This window comes from Carassius gibelio, chromosome B25, assembly GCF_023724105.1.
Source record: "Carassius gibelio isolate Cgi1373 ecotype wild population from Czech Republic chromosome B25, carGib1.2-hapl.c, whole genome shotgun sequence".
Taxonomy (NCBI): Eukaryota; Metazoa; Chordata; class Actinopteri; order Cypriniformes; family Cyprinidae; genus Carassius; species Carassius gibelio.
This window is the reverse complement of record NC_068420.1, coordinates 5,155,252-5,174,825: the sequence shown is the minus strand read 5'-3', so window position 1 is coordinate 5,174,825 and position 19,574 is coordinate 5,155,252. Positions and strand designations below refer to the sequence as shown.

Here is a 19,574-nt window from a genome sequence, read left to right as displayed (position 1 = left end):
ATATATATATATTGTGTGTGTGTTTTGTTGTGGTGAAATAAGACAGTTGCGTGTTTTTAATCATTTTTATCAGATTCATCTGTATGTTTTAGTTTTTCTCAATTGAAATCAGTCTCTTTCAGTATTGTTTTTGTCTCAAGAGGATTCAGATGTTTAAAAGCTATAAAATGAACATGGGCCCTACTGTTGTGTTTGTGATGGTCTCAGACCAGTTTCATAATGAATACAAAAAGCAGCCTTTATTTATCTAATATACAAAATGCAACAGCACAAATAAACACTGAGCTCTATGATGTCCAGCTTTCTTCTGAATCTTTCGGTCAGTGATGTGTCTCAGAGGATGGATACTGGACTAAAGATCACAGTTGTGAGGTGGAGCGGTTATCGTTTATCTTCTCTAACCTCCTCACGGGTCTTCAGCAGAATCTCAGCTCGTTCTCCAGTTTGTAGATTTTGGCCCTCAGGTTCTTCAGCTCACTCTGGACCTTTACCGTGCGGCTGTTGGTCTGCCGAACCTCATGGAGAATCGCCAGGTCTTGATCAGGGCCCACGTTGAGTGTCAGCTAGTGAAAGACAGCCATCAAAATCTGTTAATTAATTAACAGTTAATGCTAATCAATTAATGCTAATATCAATGGCTAACAAATAGTTGCCAATGTCTCATATATATATACTGATATCAGACAGTTTAGCTGATTGTGTGTATCTGAAAACCTCAAGCTAAGGTCGGAGAAATTTATTCTAAAATAGCAGTAATATATAAGAGAAATGACTGACTTTAAAGAGATATTTCTCCACGTCTTTGACTTTCTGCCGGAGGAGTTTGATGTCGGTCTTGAACCCCTCCACCTCCATGGCACGTCTCTTCTCCAGAGCTTCATAACGTTTAGTCATCAGCTGCAGACGATTGGCCATCTTATCAGAGCGCTCCTAAAAACACCAAAGCTTAGTTTGACACTAAAGCAACCTCCACATTTCAATAAAAGATTTTCATGTCAAAAGCATCTCAACCTCATGTGCTTCGAAAAAAGTACTTTTTTTTTTTTTATAAACAGAGGAGAGCTTTAGCATGATGTTTAGGCTGCTCTATTTTGTGAGCCACAGAAGTTAACAGTACAAGCATACATGAGGGTGGCTAATCAATCTTCTGGTGAAAGAGTTTGTTTGTGTACTTTGAAGATGTCTCGGCCCACGTCGCCCTCCTCTCTGATCTGGGACAGGTCCGTCTCCAGGTTCACACACTGCTCTCGGTACATGTCAGCCAGTTTATGAGCCTGTTTCAGTTCCTCACGCAAAGCCTGCTGGGACAAAAAAAAAAGAAAAAGAAAAAAAAAGACCTGGATTAAATCTTGTTTCAAAAGATGAAGGATAATGTGATTCCTGCCCCTAAAAGAGTTTTCAACTAAAGCATGCTTATCCTGCACAAAAATATTACACATTTTAAAATTATGTAATTTACTTGTAAAATTAATATGCATACCGTTAGATTATATTAATATAATAGATGATATAAATATATAAACATCATTCATAAAAATTTATAAATATTATATATGAAACAATAAAAAATAGATATTTATAATGTTTTTTTTCCTGTTAAGCATAAAAACATTTCCTTAAAGTTTATTAATAGGTAAAAAAACATTTATAAAAATAAAACAAAATGACTAAAACTTTGAAATGAAAGTAAAAAATTTGAAATCTTAACAAAAAAACTTTAATAGCAAAGAAATTATAATTTAAAATAACATACAATTTAGATTTATTTTTTAATTCTTTAAGAATATATATATATAAAAAAATATATATATATATATATATATATATATATATATATATATATATATATATATAAATATTTTTATATTCTTAAAGAATTTATATATATACACACTATATATATAACAATGTTTAGTACGTTAACAATATAATGTAAATGGCAAATAGTTATTTCCTTTGAAAACATCACATTACTTTTCTCACTAAGTATTATTAATGAGTTTTAAATATCTAGCTGACTTCATTATTTAATAATAACCTCATCATATTTGGGTGTCTTTGGCATTAAAATTTTGTAAAGTTCTCCCTTCAACTTTTTCTAAGCATTTGTGCCATTCCAGAAACCTAAGTTAGTTAAATGAAGCAGGAGATGGGAGTTGTCTGACCCGGATCTCGTCCCGGTGCGTGTGGCTGCTCTCGTGTTGGGGCTGTGAGAGGAGCGGGGCGTCTGCAGACAGAGGCGGAGGCTGCTCGGGGAAACTGGGCTCCTCTCGCAGCCGCTCCTGACAGGAGTCCAGCTCTCGCAGCAGACGGTCCTTCTCCAGCATCCAGCTCTTCTCGTGAGCTCGACCCTCAAACTTCAGCTGCAGGAAGTCCCTGGTGCTCTCATACAGCAGGTTCTGCGTGCGCTGCAGTCTGCACACGAGACAGAGTCCAGCTCAGGCCTGCTGCTCGGGGTTTGTCGAGACAGGAGGAAGGATAGACTTACTTGTCAGTGAGGGCTGTGATTGTGTCCTGGTCGCGCTGATGCTGTACCTGTCTCTCCTCCCGGTGAATGCGTCTGTCCTCCTGCAGCGCCTCCACCTGCTCTTTAGCCAGCCGCGTCTGCTCCTCCAGCTGTGCCTGCAGCGCCTCCACCTGACTCATACAACAGCAGCCGCTCAACACATAGCAAGCGATTAAAAAACTAAACAAAAAAGATAAGCTAGTGCTTATTAAATGCACGAAAAAATTAAATAAAGCTATATGTATACCACCACCACATGATGTTCATCTATTTATTTACATTTAGTCATTTAGCAGATAGAATAAAAAAAGAACAGAGCAAGCTAATGTTAGACGCCTTTTTGCTTTTGTTAATTACATAATATATAAAAAGAAAACGGATAGAAACAAGCAGTTAATGAATGAATGCAACCTTGTTGAGCATAAGACACACACACACCTGCAGCAGTAACGTCTGGTTGTCTCTCTTGTACTGCTCTGAACTTGTGGCATCTTCTCCTTCTCTGGACGTTTTCTTGCTTCCTGTAGTTTGAAACGCCACATGCTCATCTCAAACGATGATGAATGCATCAATGCACCATAAAACCACTACAAATTAGTCATTAGTAACCATATAGGAAATATAATAAAGCTGAAGGCGGACCTTTCACAGATACAGGCCTTGGTTTCAGCACCTTTGATTCCTCATGTGTCCTCAGCTGGACCTTCTTCTGAGGGACTGAGACCTACAACCAAAACAAACAAAAAAAATCAAGCATAATACTTCACAAATGGCTATAATAAGGTTGATGTGTGTTGTTTTGAACCTTGTGCGGCGGCTCGTGATGGAAATACGTGATCTCGCCTGGATCTGGACCCACCAGCGCTAGAAGATGTTGGATCTTTTTCCGGTCCTCCAGCTCCCTGTGACGATAAAATAATCACTTCAGTGTCAGATATCATGTCTGTGCTCAGCTCTCTGTGATGAGACGACATCGGACCTGATTTTGAGGCGGTCGTTCTCAGCGTACAGTCGCAGCGCCTGCTCTCGCTCCTGGAACAGATACACCTGCATATCACTGAGAGCGTTCTGGAGCTCTGCGATCTCCTCCTCTCGCTGACGCACCTCCCACTGCAACTTGTGCTGCACAAACACACACACATAACAATAACACAACCAGGGACAGAGGATACACCAGAGCAGGAGCATCATCCAGGAGACAGGAGATCACCTGCTCCTCCGCGGTGCTCCTGTACTTCTCCAGCATCTGCAGCAGGTCCTCATGCTCTCCATCAAACTGTGCCACCTTCTGCCTGTAGAACTCCAGCAGCTCACGGGACGGCCGCAGATACGCCAGACGCTCAGAGACCGAGGGCAGCGGAGACTCACCACTGACCCAAACAGAGAAAGAGGGGCATTTGGGATTTCAGATAGTGTTATAAGAATTTATATATTAGAACATGTTATTATCATTAAGTTTAATAATTTAATTTATGCATTTAGCAGACGCTTTTATCCAAAGTGACTTACAGTACATTCAGGCTATCAATTTTTACTTATCATGTGTTCCCGGGGAATCGAACCCCCAACCTTGTTATAATCCCTAATCTTATCATATACATATATTTACCTTTTACGTTGTTTTGTAGGAGAATCCATCCTCACAGAGTATGGCCTAAATTAATATATATATAAAAAGACTTTAATGTGATGCAATCAAAAAAAAACGTGAAAAAAGTACAATAATAATACAAATTAATTATTTAAAATTACATTGTTTCACATATCGATTTTTAAGGTGATTTTTTTCTAATATAATAATCTGTAGGCGATCAAACTTTAATCTAAAATTAGGGTACTTTAAAGACAACCAGCAATATATTAATATTCATAAAAACAGCCTAAAGTGAAGCTCTTTTGTTTACATACGGGTGTGTTCAGTCAGTTGTCATGGAAACAGTGACGCTTCGCGGTGGGAAATTTGAACGAACAACGCGTTTATTGCTTAGCTGATTATCACTGCAACTGCTTAGATTATAACTTCAGTCACTTTATGTGTTCATCACCCTGTCGGATGTGCAATGATAATGTTGCCGAATAAAACCAGAATAGCATAAATAACGGTAGTTAATAATTTAACTAACCAGCTACATCTGCCAGCATTTTCAATACTTAACACACGCTCACACAATTAAATCATTTTTATAATAATATCCTCGTGTTTATCACGAATAGTTACCTTCTGCAGGCGTGTGTGTGTGTTCGACGCTCGCTTTTAAAACACGCCAGTTACAAACCGGAAGTGTCGGTGTTTAATCGAGCGCGTTCTGACTGCGTACCCTGCGACGCAGAGTCTGCGCAACAGCGACGCAGCCTGACGTGAGTTCTACCCACTGTTTCCTGCGGACACACACGCACACACTGCACGTGGACACGGATCCCCTATGTAGCCTTCAAATCTAGAAAAACATGTTTGACAGCTGCTGATAGCATGTGAGCTAATGCTTTGCCACGCAGGAGGAGTCGTGCACAGGTCAAAGTTTTAGCACTGTCTTGCTTCCTCGTTTATTTCGAAGAAAAACATGGCAGAGATTTTCCCCCGCTTGAATATGTTTAGAATCGGGTGGAGAGGCGTGAAACTGAGCAGGAAAGTCACTAATGCAGCTGTTTCTGCGCAGACGCGACGCCGCTATAGCACAGTGAGTACACGCTCATTATTATTATTATTATTATCGTTCATAATTTAATCCTCAATAATAATAATGAGCCAACAAACACCTCAAACCACAGCAAGACGAGAAATGTCATGTGCCCTTAGGCTTGTGTTGTTTTGAGCCATCTAGAAAGAATGTTCTGTCCAAAAAAGCACATATTATAATCATGTGTATGTACACAGTTGTGTGTAATTATATTATATGATATTAAAATCATTTCTATGGATATTTATATAATATAATAACAAATATTCTATACTTAAATGTTATATGAATATATATGGATATTTATAGACATTTTTAAATGCAAAAATACAGTACTATATAAATAGACACATCTAAAATATATATATATATATATATATATATATATATATATATATATATATATATTATATGTAATATTTTAATAATATAAATAAAATTGCATATACAATTTTACACATATATACTTTTAATTACATTTTAATGAAAAGAAAAGCAACAAAAATGCACATCTGATTCTCAAATATGGCAATAATGCACAAAAAGTGTCTAAAAGCATCTGACAGTCAGAAACGATGGCCAGGTAAGCAGTCTATGGTTTTGACACACAGCCTTTGAAATTTGGCAAGAGAATGAAACTTTTGCAATTGATCTACATGAACTTTCACCTGGATTTGTGGGATGTTTCCCCCTAAATAGTACAGCGAATGTGAGTGGACTTTCTTAAGGTTTCGCTTTCCTTTTGCAGGATATTGAAATCAGTTTTAAAGCAGGAATAAAGCTCCTTGTCATTAAAGATGTTGTGGCATCATGGTTTAGTTTGGGCCTGAAATTGGTCTGTAACTTGAAGGTCATAGGTTCAAATCCCTGCTCAAACTATCACCATTGTGATCTTGATCAAGACATTTAACCTCTAGGAAAACCAAGGTTACAGATTACAGAATATCTTCATGGAACATGATCTTTACTTAATATCCTAATGATTTTTGGAATGAAAGAAAAATCTATAATTTTTGTCCCATACAGTGTATTGATAGCTATGATGATTCTATAAATCCTCCCCAAGCGACTTAAGATTGGTTTTGTGCTCCAGGGTCACAATAAGTGCTAACGAAATAATTAAAACTTGCAGTTGATATGGATGAGGATGTGTGTGAACAGGAGTGCAGCTTGTTTGGGCTTCTGTTTGACATTGACGGGGTGCTGGTACGTGGACGGACACCCATCCCTGCAGCCAAACAGTGTTTTAGGAACCTGGTGGACGGCGATGGAAAGTACAGGGTTCCTGTGGTGTTTGTGACAAATGCGGGAAACTCTCTGCGAGAGACCAAGGCCGAGCAGCTGTCTCACCTTCTGGACGTTGAGGTGAGACACCTGACGACAGGTGAAACCACAATTAGTCACATCCTCCCACACATAACATGTGATTTGTTTACATTTCTCCACACAGGTGTCACCAGACCAGGTGGTGCTGTCCCACAGTCCTCTGCGGGTTTTCACTCAGTTCCATGACCTGTGTGTGCTGGTGTCCGGACAGGGACCCATCGTGGAAGTTGCACACAAGTATGCTTCTTTACCTTAATTTTGAGGAATATAATTACATAATAGTTATAAATAATTATAATTCTAAAAAAATAAATGTATATTTTAATTATAGTTATTTATTATTATTTAAATATTGTAATAATTATTACTATAATTATTTTTATATTTAAATTCTATATAATTACTATAATTATAATTAATAGTATCATATATATATATAGCTATAAATATAATTATTGTAATAAACATTATTACAAATAAATATTTTATATATATATATATATATATATATATATATATATATATATATATATATATATATAGCTATAAATATAATTATTGTAATAAACATTATTACAAATAAATATTTTATATATATATATATATATATATATATATATATATATATTTTATAAATGTTATAAATGTTAATAATTTATTATAACACACACACACACACACTTTTTTGACATATATTTTATAATATAATATGTATAGTTTCTGTTTGTTTTTGTTTTTAATAACCTCCAGTGTAGGTTTCAAGAACGTTGTGACCATTGACATGTTAAGGGAAGCGAATCCTCTCCTGGATGTAGTGGATCACAATCGCAGACCTAAAGACATGGTGAGTAGAAAAAATGATATTTGAATATGTGTCAGTATTAGCCCACTATTTGAACAGATTCCTAATCTTAACCATTTAGGACTGACCATATAATGTACTTCCCCAGGTTCGCCCATCTATGGATTTGCCCCCAATAGATGGTCAGTTTCACTCAACTGCTTTCACTCTTTGTTCTGGAAATCTGTGTCCATTCTTATCTGTGATTACCGTCACTTTACAGCTGTCGTCCTGTTTGGCGAGCCTATCAGGTGGGAGACCAACTTACAACTGATCACTGATGTGCTCTTGACCAATGGGAGGCCAGGAAACCCTGTGACATCATTGCATTACCCACATATCCCCGTTCTGGCCTGCAACATGGATCTACTGTGGATGGCCGAAGCCAAAAACCCTCGGTCAGTGTCAGGAAGATATTTTTTTCAATTCAATGGCTAAATGGTGGTTAAATCTAGAAAGGAATGATGTTTGTTTGTCATTAGATTTGGACACGGCATGTTCCTCGTGTGTCTGGAGAGCATCTATAAGAAGATAACAGGCTGTGAGCTGAAGTACGAGGCTCTGATCGGGAAGCCCAGTGTTGTGACGTACAACTACGCTGAACTGCTCATCAGAAAACAGGCCGAGAAACTGGGCTGGACCCGACCGGTCGAGAGACTTTACGCCATTGGGTGAGTAAATGATTTGATGTTTTGAAGACTGAATGGTCAAATTTAACTGACCTTGAGCTCAATCCATAGCATACACCACTGGTCAGAAGTTTAGAATATTTAGAGTATTTTCTGCTCACCAAGGCTGCATTTCTTTGGTGAAAATGATAATATTGTGAAATATTATAAAAATGTAAAATAAATGAATTTTCTGCATTATTACTCCAGTCTTCAGTGTCACATGATCCTTCAGAAATCTGTCTAAGATGATGATTTTTTTTTAGAATTTTTGTTGAATAGAAAGTTAAAAAAGAACAGAATTCTTTTTAAATAGAAATCTTTTGTTACATAATAAAAAAAAGACTTTACTGTCACTTTTAATTAATTTAACACATCCTTGCTGAAAGGAAGTATTATTTTCTTTCTAAAAAAATTAAAATAAAATAAAAACTCCTGCTAACCCCAAACTTTTGAATGGTAGTGTGTGACATTTCAACAGAAATACTAAGCAGCAAAAACTGTGCTCAATATAAATAATAAAAAAACATATTTCTTGAGCAGCAAATCAGTATATTAGAGGATTAAGGATCATGTGACATTGAAGACTGGAAAAATGATGCTGAAAATTCAGCTTTGCATCACAAGAATAAATTACATTTAGCAATATATTCAAACAAAAAACATCACTGTTTATGCAATATTACTGTTTTACTGTATTTTTCATTAAATAAATGCAGCCTTGGTGAACAGAAAATACTTTTTTTTTTTCAGAAACATAAAAAATCTAATTATTGAAACTTTTAAACCGGTAAAAATGTCTGATGCGTGTGTATCTCTCTCGTAGTGACAACCCGATGGCTGATATTTATGGTGCAAACCTGTACAACCGCTACCTCAAAGCGATGCATCGAACCCGTGCGCAGGCGCAGGGCGGCTTGAGCAGTCAGGTGACCGGAGACCTGCAGAGTGAAGCGTCCGACGATGCCAAAGGTTCAGGACGGGTGATGGTGGGAGGCTCGTTCGATCACTGTCTGCCCGAAGGCTGCAGCTCCATCCTGGTCTGCACGGGCGTCTACAACCGCGATCACCAGGACCTGCCCTCGGACCCCGAGCAGACGGTCACAGAGCAGCGGATCTTCCACGGTCACCGGGACTTCCGCTTCGACCCCAGTCTGACGCAGCCCTCCTTCATCGTTCATGACGTTCGGGACGGGGTGGAGTTGGTCTTCCAGCAGGAGGGTTGGTCACTGCAGTAAACCATCGTTAATTACTCCACATCTACCTGCCATGAGTCACGAATAGGGCTGCAAAACAATTAATACATGTAGTATAGTATGTACGTGATTTTTTAACGATTGACCGCAATTAATTGTTTTGCAGTTGTCGAAACGAAATCAATCCTAATTATAATTCCTGTCCATGTCCTCTTTTTGGCGATTTTCGAGCCATTTTATTTTTCCTGTTCATCTGAAATGATTTTAATTTTAAATATCATATATGTTAATTAAATTTGTCAAAAGTGTAGCAATCTATAAAGCGCAGCTAAAAATAGACTTATACGTAACTGCACAAGCATACAATTGACTGAGGCCCATTTCTGCTTGGAGTAAAACAAAGGCAGCTTCATATCTTCCAATTCACCTGACTTTATATCATACAATACAACATTTCTTATTTCTTACACTTTTTCTTAAGGTGATATCACACTGGGAAAATATAATATATATATATATATATATATATATATATATATATATGTGGCTAAAATACATGCTACATATATGTTGCAAACTTTCAATTAAATAGATTCTTAAAATAAATATATACCCAAATATATTTATAAATGTATTTCAGGGGCAAGAAAATACATTTCCAATCTTACAGTAGCCTACATTTAAGCTAAATATAATTGTATATAAGAGATCTAATGGTAGGTTTATAATGATTTAATAATGTTAAATATTTTTTATATATTGCAATATTGTATTTTTTGGAGCATTTTAAATTGTCCCTTGCTAATGTGTTATATGTTTGCACGTGTTATAAATAACAAATCACATTTTGTTTTAAATGCAACAAATGTGAATGCATTTTCTTAGACTGAAATATATAGAGGTCAAAGAATATTTTTTAACTGAATTTGTAAATTTAGAATATATTTTAAAAAATTGACAAAATGGCCAAAAATATATTGGTAGAAAATATTTACATAAATATAAAAAAAAAATTCTTGTGCTGTTGGAAATGTAATAAACCAAACAGCTTTCTGTTGGTCAGTGCAGCAAATCTATGTGACCTGGTTGTAAAATCTGTACGAGGAGCTCTTTAGACCTCATGTGAAAATCCTTATCAGGTATATTCACACAAAATGACTGGATCTCCCCTACAAAAATTTGCAGAACACCTTAAGAAAAAGTTTAAGAAATAAAGATGCAATGTTAAGTTGCACAAGTAACAGCAATTGTAAAAAAAAAAAAAAAAAAAAAAAAGTTTTTTTACACTAAAGCAAAACAGGCTTTAATTAATGATATTTTTATGCAGTTACATAGTCAGTTTTTATCATAATAGAGTTTTATTTAAAAAATATGCCAAGCTTTCGATACAGTGTTTTTCATCCACTTTACTGTTACTGCAGTCTGCTGTTGAACTGGTTCGTGTTTGTTGTGTTGATGTGCTTTGCCCCGTGGGTTAATAGTGTCACACCTTGTCCCAAAGCATGTTCTCAATCTTTTCTAAGCAGTGACCCTTCTTCTTCTTCTTCAAAAACTATTGTGAAATGTAGCACTTCACGTTTGAATGAGTTTCGCAGGAAGACGTTTACATTCTATACAAGCCGAAATCAAGTGCACTATTTGGGATCTCAAGTGGCTTATGGGTAAATTGTAATGAGCTCTGACAGAGCATTGAAAGAGATATTTTTACAAACACAAGGTTAAACGTTTGCAGCAAGGAAACACATTCATCCATGATGCCATACTACCTCCAATAGGTGGAAGTGTGTCTGTTCTCTGATATATTTGCCATTAAAGTTCACATACGCCTCAGTTTGTGTAAATGTGAACACTTTGGTTTGCTGTTTAACACAGTACCTCTTAAGCATCGTTCACACAGTTCGTATACTTGCGTTTTGTTAGTGCTGTTTTGTAATTGTCTTATGTACACAAGTCGGGTGTTTTGGGCATCATGTCGTACTGTATTTTCAGGTGTAATTCAAGTTAAAATTAGTTCCAACTTTTACAAAAAAAGCGCAATCGTGCGTGAACTGACTCGTAGGACAACGCTGTCAGTGAGCAACAACAAGCCGCGTGATTATTCTTGGTTTGTTTAAAATTTGAACGCACAAAATCCTCAATTCATATCTAGTACTTTAAATATATTAAGTGTTACGAAAAAACAAAGAAGGGATTTATGACGTACTGTTTGTAACGTTTTATGCATTTAATTGTACTGTACACAACCGACTGCAGAATAAATGTCCCACAAGAGGTCATCTGTAATATTGTACTTGTATACATGTTCATTATAATAATTAATTAAATGCATCTACATTTTCAGAGATGTCTAATTTGTTTTTACACCATATGCACAATATTAAAGCTGCAGTAGGTAACTTTTGTAAAAATATATTTTTTACATATTTGTTAAAACTGTCATTCTGTCCTGACAGTAGAATATGAGACAGATAATCTGTGAAAAAATCAAGCTCCTCTGGCTCCTCCCAGTGTCCTATTGCCATTTGCAGAAATTCATCCGCTCCCGGTAAGAAACAACCAATCAGAGCTGCGGTCCGTAACTTTGTTTGTGTTCAATATGTAGAAAAATGTATATAATAAGCGAGTACACCATGAATCCATTTTCCAAACCGTGTTTTTAGCTTGTCCTGAATCACTAGGGTGCACCTATAATAGGTGTTTATATTCGGACTATTTTAGATTGCTTCGGGGATACCGCGGCGGAGTAAGCCAGTACCTTTGTGATTCTTCATAGACATAAACAGAGAGAAGTAGTTCCGGCTACGATGTTCTTCCACAAGACGCAAGCACTTCTGATTATTAACCACTAGAGCGTCAAAAGTTCCCTACCGCAGCTTTAAGCGCACCATATTTGTGCGCGCACTCAGCAAAGCGTCAAAGGTTTCTAATGGCACTTTGTTTTTTCAGCATTGAGCAGTTTAGCCAATCACAGAGATAAATGTTGAGTTCTGGAACGCAGTGGCCAATCAGGTGATGGAATCCTCTCAACGCTTAAAACACCGGAGTTTTGAAGTTGCTAAGGGCGTAGTTCCTCTCAAGGAATCCTCTCATCATATAAACAAAGTGTAGACACAGTGTATATTAAAGATTTCTTAATTGTAACGGACATTTGTAAGATTGAGATAAACTGAAATATATGACAGCTTTATAGTAATTATAGTGTGCAATATGCAGAATTTCCTATTTATTAGCCGCTATGGATAAATAACTACAGGAATAACAAAGTGTGGTAAACGGTAAAGCTGTTTGAGCAACAAAACAGTATGTTTATGATTATAAATTAAAATAATATGATAACCAAATAGCACTTCGACCAGCATAACTTAAAATAACTTGAAGTGAATTACATCGGAAGCCTTCCAAAATGGAAGATTCCAAAATTTTGAAATCTGTCGCTTGCCAGTCAGCAGTCACATGACCTCTTCTCCAGATGTTCTCCTTCATCTACTGGATGAGAGTCTGAGTGCAGGAAAACAGTCGGTGAATCTGATTGGCTGTCCTGATGGACTATTCCTCCGTGTCGCTCTATGAGTTCCCGTGCCATCAGTTCGAACGCTTCCTCGATGTTGTGATGCTGTTTGGCCGAGGTCTCGAGCGCCGCCAGTGCACCTGTCCGCTCCGCTAGCGTGCATGCGTCCTCAAACAGCACCTGCCGCTGCGCCTCCAGGTCACACTTATTACCTGCAGCACAGAAAATATATTATGAATATCGAGTTTGTTTGCTGCTAAATGCCTCAAGCATATATCCTGAATAGTTTTCAAAGATTTGATTCAAATAGCCAATGATAGAGATTTTAAAAAAAGAGACTGCAAAGAGAAATGGGACAAGAACCAAGTAAAAAAAACTAACAAATGAATCATTGTCAATTTAATAAATTAAATCATAAAAAGGTCACATGCACATACAATATATATATATATATATATTATATATATTTCTGCTGTAAAATACTAAAATGGTTTTATTTTAAAATTCTGCTGTAAAATAATGTGTATGTATATATGTATGTATTAGTGCTGTCAAATGATTAAATCACATCCCAAAAAGTTTTTGTTCACATAATATATGTGTGTGTAAAGTGTTTATTTATTATGTATATATAAATACACACACATGCATGTATATATGTAAGAAAAATGATATTTATATAAAAATGTATTTATATATACACAGTACACGCACATATATTATGTAAACAAAAAACTTATTTTGGATGTGATTAATGCAATAAACTTTATTGTATTTATATATATATTATTATTATTATGCAATTGGAAGTCAAAAAGTCGAATGTATAAAAGTTTAAAAAAAAAATATTTTTATAAAAAGTATTTATTTATATAATATACATATGTATTTATTTTTAGCATAATAATTTTACCTGCATATCATGTGACCATTAAGTGCCCATGTGAATGTCTTAAATGATTGAATTGTCTTTTAAAACCTTAGGGGGAGCTCAAGTAAATATTTTATGTCAAAGGGGTTCAGCTGGCTGACAAAAAGGTTAGTGACTCGCAGCTCTGACCTATCAGAACGAAGACCACGTTGGCGGCCCCATATTGCTCCACACCCTGGATCCAGTGCGGCAGAGACTCGAAGGTGGGCCGTCGGGTCAGATCGTACACGATCATGGCGCCGTGAGCGCTTCGGTAGTAACTCTGTGTGATGGTGCGGAAACGCTCCTGTCCTGCCGTGTCCCAGACTTGCATCTGATCTCAAGAACATCACACAGATCCACAGACACCATCACAAATACATCTCTTGAAAATCTCAGGTGTCTCTTCTAGACAGCAGTGAGACTCAGTGGAGGCTCTTTAGAAAAACACTCCAGTAATCTCACGTCTACTGAAGAGATCACGGTCTCAAACTGTGCTCACATTTACCAAGAAACAGCCAAAAGATCTGCAGTCAACGTCTGAAATCAAACATGAAGAATGCATATAGATAGCTCTACATTAAGTCTAATTATTATTTTATTTCTTTAATTCTTCTGTTTGCATGATTCTATTTTCACAGAAAAATGTTTAAAATCAATATATACATATTAATACTATTATTATCAATAAATAAAATGCATTTTATGTATTGATTTAAATTACACACAATATATTTGTATTATTCTATTTTGATAGAAAAATATCTGGGTTATTTTTGTATTTTGTGTATTGATTGAATTATGCACACTCACACAATATATATAATTGTATTGATATATTTGATATATTTACCATATTTAAATATAATAATAATGCATTATATATATTCATTTAATTTCATTTGAACTATTTATAATTTTTTTACAAATATTTATTGTAGAAAAATTTAAATGAAATGCCTATAAAAATGAAATAAACTTTTTAATACATGAAATTAATACATACATATAATTACCGGTCATACATTATGTAATTTTATGTATTCATTTAAGTTAATTTCCTTTATTATTTCATAATAATAAATGTCTGAACTGTATTTATTTAATATAAAATAATGAAAATAACTTATTTAGTTAAATATTATTGCAATTTAAAATAACAGTTTCTATTTGAATATACTTTAAAATAAAAATTATTCCTGTGATCAAATCTGAATTTTCAGCATAATTACTCCAGTCCTTATTCTTTTATATATATATATATATATATATATATATATATATATATATATATATATATATATATATATATATATATATATATATATACACAAAAAAAAACAGCATTTGTTTAAAATTGACATCTTGTGTTACAATATACACTACCATTCAAAAGTTTAAATTTTTTTTATTAATGGATAGTTTTATTCAGGAAGAATGTGTTAAATTGCTAAGAATAGACAGTAGAGACTCATATAGTTAAATCAGTATATTAGAATGATTTCTGAAGGATCATGTGACACTGAAGACTGGAGGAATGATGTATATGCATTCAATCCTAAACAGCCTTTATAAGAAGAGATCTTTGCTGACTTCAAGCTCACCTTCACCCTCTTGCCATCGATGTCTATCGTGCGAACGGTGAAGTCCACTCCAATAGTGTTGTGCTGGCTGTCACTGAAGAGCCCAGACTTGAAGCTGTGGATCACGCAGGTCTTTCCAACATTACTGTCACCAATCAGGATGATCTTGAACAGAAAGTTACAGCGGTCTTCTTCCTCCTGCCCTGTGGACTGCATTTCTGCATTAAATACTCACAGATCGTGACCCACAGACCCTGAAATGATTCATTCAGGGCACCAAAGTCACAGCTCCAGTGCTATTTCCACCATATCAGCAATCAGTTCTCTGAAGACAGGCCTTTTCTTGAAGCTAGCACGAAAATCGCATATTAAGAAGTCACTATACTGCCCAAACAAAGCGCGTTGACCTCGTCAACACAGCATTAACTCAACATTGACTCATTTTTTCTGCCATGTCCCTTGTTTTCTGTGAAACACTGAGTCAAATGCAAACAGACACACCCCTGTCTACCTGCGTCTGGAGGTGAGACGTCCAGTCGCCTGCCCACCTGCTCCACTGCCCGTTGCAGTTTGTTTGTAGATATTGCAATCTATTGGAAAAGAAAACGTGCATATTAAACGTTTTACGTATGAGAAAGCCTTTTAGCCATCTAAGCATGATTCTCAAGTAAAAAAGAAAAGATATGAACATATGCTTCTAAGAAAGCACTAGACTACAAATCAAACACAAAGCAGCGCTGCTGTCTTGAAAGGTGACCTTTGCTCAGCAGAACAGGATATAAACACATAACTCACGTACACCGTCTTGCTCTATTGCACACAATCACGGGTCACATTCGTAACAAATGAGACAAACTCCAGATCCATCTGTCACTCAGTCTTATAAACCACAGAAAGAACAGGCAGTGGCACTTACAGTGTGTCTGCTCCAGTAAAGTGTGTTTATGTGAACGTGGAGGGCTGGAATCTACAGTAATGTGTGTAAACGGTGAATGCACACCCACACACACATCATTAGCTGAAGTGAACACGAGGCACTGCTGCTCGCCGGACAATACACACATCTGTGTGCTTGGCTCTAGGCCTGGTTCAGAGGTCAGAGGTCTTTGTGTCTGGTCACAGGTTGACTCGGGGAAATGCAGATAAACCAGTTAATGACTCCTCCTGGTTGACTCAGAAAAAGTATTTTGTTAAACTACACCATGACGGTTTACCTTGAGTACAAACACTGGTTGATCTGAAAATTATGCTCAATTACATCAAAATGTAAATGTGTAACTGGACTATTTTATTTTTATTTTTAAAGGAAATGTGAATATTTGACCATTACTATTTTTTTTGTAATGTTGCTATATGCATGCAAATGGGTTTGAGTGGTTTTGGGTATTTTTTTATACATTTAAAAAAAATTTTTTAATAAATTTTAGCAAATAATTATTTTTTTATTATTTCCACAAATGTTAAATATTTAGTAATATTTTTGTCTTAAAAACTTAATAGATTTTAAATAATTATTAATTTGTTCATTTAAATTTTTTTTTTATTAATTTGTCCATCTTTATTTTTTAAGCAGATCTCCTACAAACTGGCAATCTTGCAGTGTATATATATATATATATATATATATTTTTTTTTTTTTTTTTTTTTTTTTACATAAATATTCTATATAGATACTTAAAACAATTGAGTTAATAAAAATGCTATGTATATATTATTTAAAATTGATGTAGATAAATAAATCCCTTAATTTATCAAGGATGCATTCAATTTATTAACATTGACAGTAGAGACATGTATACTGTTACAAAGATTTTGACTTCTCTTTTGATCTTTCAATTCATCAAAAAATCCTGAACAAATTCATCACACTTTCCATAAGGTGGAGACCTGGACCTCACTGAAGTGTGCAGGAGGGCAGCTGCCAAACTCTCTTCGACTGGCCTTCACAGCAGGAGGTCCAGGGCCCAGAGAGAGATTTATATAATGGAAAGAGACTGCCATCGTGCACTTCCCCTGCCAAGCAGCTGATTCCAGCCGTTCCAGCATGTGTGGCAGAGGACGGATGCTTGTTCACAGGAGGGGGCGCAGTGTGTGAGAGCAGAATAGTGAAGGGAAATTGCCTGTCCCGCTACACAATGCAGGTATTAACTTCCTGGAACTGTTGCCAGTGTTTCTGGTTTAAAAACATTTTATATAGTTCCTAAGGAACCGCCACGTTTTGATCAGATCAGAAACACAATGGCGATGGCATACATGAATTAACAAGGGGGCACACACTCCCCTCAGCTTCACAATCTGGCAGGAAAATTGATTGTGTGGGGCACAAAGCATTTCCAGTCACTACAGGCAAAGCATGTCCCAGGCATAATGAATGTTGGGGCGGGTCTCCTGTCCAGGGGGAATCCCCTTTACGGAAAATAGACTCTCCACCCTCAGGTAGTGAGCCAGCTGTGGGAGCGGTTCGACTGTAGATCTCTTCGCCTCGCAGGAAGACATGCATTGCCCATTATTCTTCTCGCTGGCGAGAGAAGGTGCGCCTATGGCTGTGGATGTGCTAGTGCACCCGTGGCCAAATGCACAGCTTTATGTATTTCCTCTGCTGAGTCTGATCTTACCTACACTAAAAAGAGTAAGGGAATGCAGTTATACTGATCACCCTGAACCGACCAGGGAAACTGTGGCTGATAGAGATAATGTGACACATGTGCGACCAGCCCTGGCCTCTCCTGCTGCGCAGAGACCGCCTCTCACAAAAAAGTGGGTAGATCTTTCATCGAGCCCATAGACATAGTGGCTCTTTGGGCCTGGCCCGTGAGAGGTAAAATTGAGTGTTATGATTCGCGAACCCGCTCCGAACTCCCGAACTGATTCAAATGATTCACGATCTCCAAACTGACTCAAATGATTCGCGATCCCGCTCCAAACTGTCGAACTGATTCAAATGATTCGGGATCCCGCTCCGAAGTTTAACTTCTGATTCATAATCTGCACACTCTACTGGTAACGTTAACACTACTGACACCTAGTGGTAAGTATTAGTAACGTTACTGGCAATTACAAATACATTCTGTCAGTCATTAACAATAATGTAAGATTTTGTAAGAAAAAAACTAATTATAGTGCCATTAGTTACAAGCAATATATCTTTTGTCAAATAAAGAAACCAAAAAATCTCATCTCAGTTTCTGTGAACCTCATCCTGAAATGTAGAAAACACAGAGGTACAGACAATGCTACTGTGTACAGACAGACTTGAGAGAGTGAGAATTATATATATAGAAACTTTTAAGTGCCCACTTTTATGTTTACGTTGTGCTTAGGCTTTTTGACTTTACATGCATTATATAAGTTACTTTGGAATAATTCAGCACATCTCAGAAGATTCAAAAATATGATTTTAGTCTGGAAAATATGGTGTAAATTATTTTGTGGACCCATTTGCTTTGGTCCTGAACCCCAGATCGAAAAACCTTGCATTATAGTATATTGTGTTTTTTTTAAATTATTATTATTATTGTGCATGCAGATAATATTTAGGCACACAAACACTTGACTATTACATGAATAAAGAATACCATATTTAAGAATTTTATGCTAATTACAGTTGAAATAAAATTGAAAAAGCTTAAAAAGTGAAGCTCCAACAGGTGAACATAATGTGTGGACCCAAGTAAACTAAATTGTTTGTTGTTAATTGTTATCCACTGTATAATGCGTGAAATTTATTAAATTTTTATGTTTTCCCGCTCCGAACTCCCGAACTGACTCAAATGATTCGCGAACCCGCTTTGAACTCCCGAACTGATACAAATGATTCGATCTCCGAAATGATTCAAATGATTCGCGAACCCGCTCCGAACTCCCGAACTGACTCAAATGATTCGCGATTCCGCTCCGAACTCCCGAACTGACTCAAATGATTCGCGAACCCGCTTTGAACTCCCGAACTGACTCAAATGATTCGCGAAACCCGCTCCGAACTCCCGAACTGATCGAATGATTCGCTATCCCCGAAATGACTCAAATGATTTGCAAACCCGCTTTGAACTCCTGAACTGACTCTAATGATTCGCGAACCCTCTTTGAACTCCCGAATTGACTCAAATAATTCGCGAACCTGCTCCGAACTCCCGAACTGATTCAAATGATTCGCGATCCCCGAAATGACTCAAATGATTCGCAAACCCGCTTTCAACTCCCAAACTGACTCAAATGATTCGCGAACCCGAATCATAGTCATGAAGATAAAGAAAACTCTTTGAATGAGAAGGTGTGTCCAAACTTTTGGTCTCATATATATATATATATATATACATATATACACATATATATATACATATATACACATATATATACAT

General features: G+C 36.4%; 3 protein-coding genes across 7 annotated transcripts; 1 reads left to right on the top strand and 2 right to left on the bottom strand.

Moving 5' to 3' along the window:
• Positions 1 to 224: 224 nt before the first annotated feature.
• On the bottom strand, positions 225 to 4,886 carry ccdc77 (coiled-coil domain containing 77). 3 transcript variants are annotated; one of them, XM_052597683.1, is made up of 12 exons: positions 4,725 to 4,886; positions 4,116 to 4,160; positions 3,717 to 3,876; positions 3,486 to 3,628; positions 3,312 to 3,408; positions 3,149 to 3,230; positions 2,945 to 3,027; positions 2,489 to 2,637; positions 2,166 to 2,415; positions 1,173 to 1,298; positions 778 to 930; positions 225 to 563 (listed from the first exon to the last, which is right to left on the bottom strand). In XM_052597683.1, exons 2-12 carry the CDS (start codon positions 4,142 to 4,144, stop codon positions 417 to 419), a joined length of 1,419 nt encoding a protein of 472 aa, XP_052453643.1. In that variant the 5' UTR covers positions 4,145 to 4,160; positions 4,725 to 4,886; the 3' UTR covers positions 225 to 416. The 3 variants fall into 3 exon arrangements, with proteins under 3 accessions (XP_052453643.1, XP_052453644.1, XP_052453645.1); XM_052597684.1 differs by lacking the exon at positions 4,725 to 4,886 and adding an exon at positions 4,630 to 4,723; XM_052597685.1 differs by lacking the exon at positions 4,725 to 4,886 and adding an exon at positions 4,415 to 4,563.
• LOC128014262 (haloacid dehalogenase-like hydrolase domain-containing 5) lies at positions 4,887 to 11,555 on the top strand. 2 transcript variants are annotated; one of them, XM_052597687.1, is made up of 9 exons: positions 4,887 to 5,018; positions 5,103 to 5,184; positions 6,346 to 6,549; positions 6,635 to 6,747; positions 7,261 to 7,354; positions 7,461 to 7,494; positions 7,575 to 7,749; positions 7,834 to 8,022; positions 8,846 to 11,555. In XM_052597687.1, the coding sequence occupies exons 1-9, from the start codon at positions 4,987 to 4,989 to the stop codon at positions 9,255 to 9,257; spliced, it is 1,335 nt and encodes a 444-aa protein (XP_052453647.1). In that variant the 5' UTR covers positions 4,887 to 4,986; the 3' UTR covers positions 9,258 to 11,555. The 2 variants fall into 2 exon arrangements, with proteins under 2 accessions (XP_052453647.1, XP_052453646.1); XM_052597686.1 differs by having other exon boundaries at positions 4,907 to 5,184.
• Positions 11,556 to 12,309: 754 nt separating this feature from the next.
• On the bottom strand, positions 12,310 to 16,491 carry LOC128014264 (ras-related protein Rab-19). 2 transcript variants are annotated; one of them, XM_052597693.1, is made up of 4 exons: positions 15,728 to 16,491; positions 15,238 to 15,426; positions 13,784 to 13,967; positions 12,310 to 12,935 (listed from the first exon to the last, which is right to left on the bottom strand). In XM_052597693.1, the coding sequence occupies exons 1-4, from the start codon at positions 15,905 to 15,907 to the stop codon at positions 12,658 to 12,660; spliced, it is 831 nt and encodes a 276-aa protein (XP_052453653.1). In that variant the 5' UTR covers positions 15,908 to 16,491; the 3' UTR covers positions 12,310 to 12,657. The 2 variants fall into 2 exon arrangements, with proteins under 2 accessions (XP_052453653.1, XP_052453654.1); XM_052597694.1 differs by having other exon boundaries at positions 15,238 to 16,454.
• Positions 16,492 to 19,574: the final 3,083 nt, after the last annotated feature.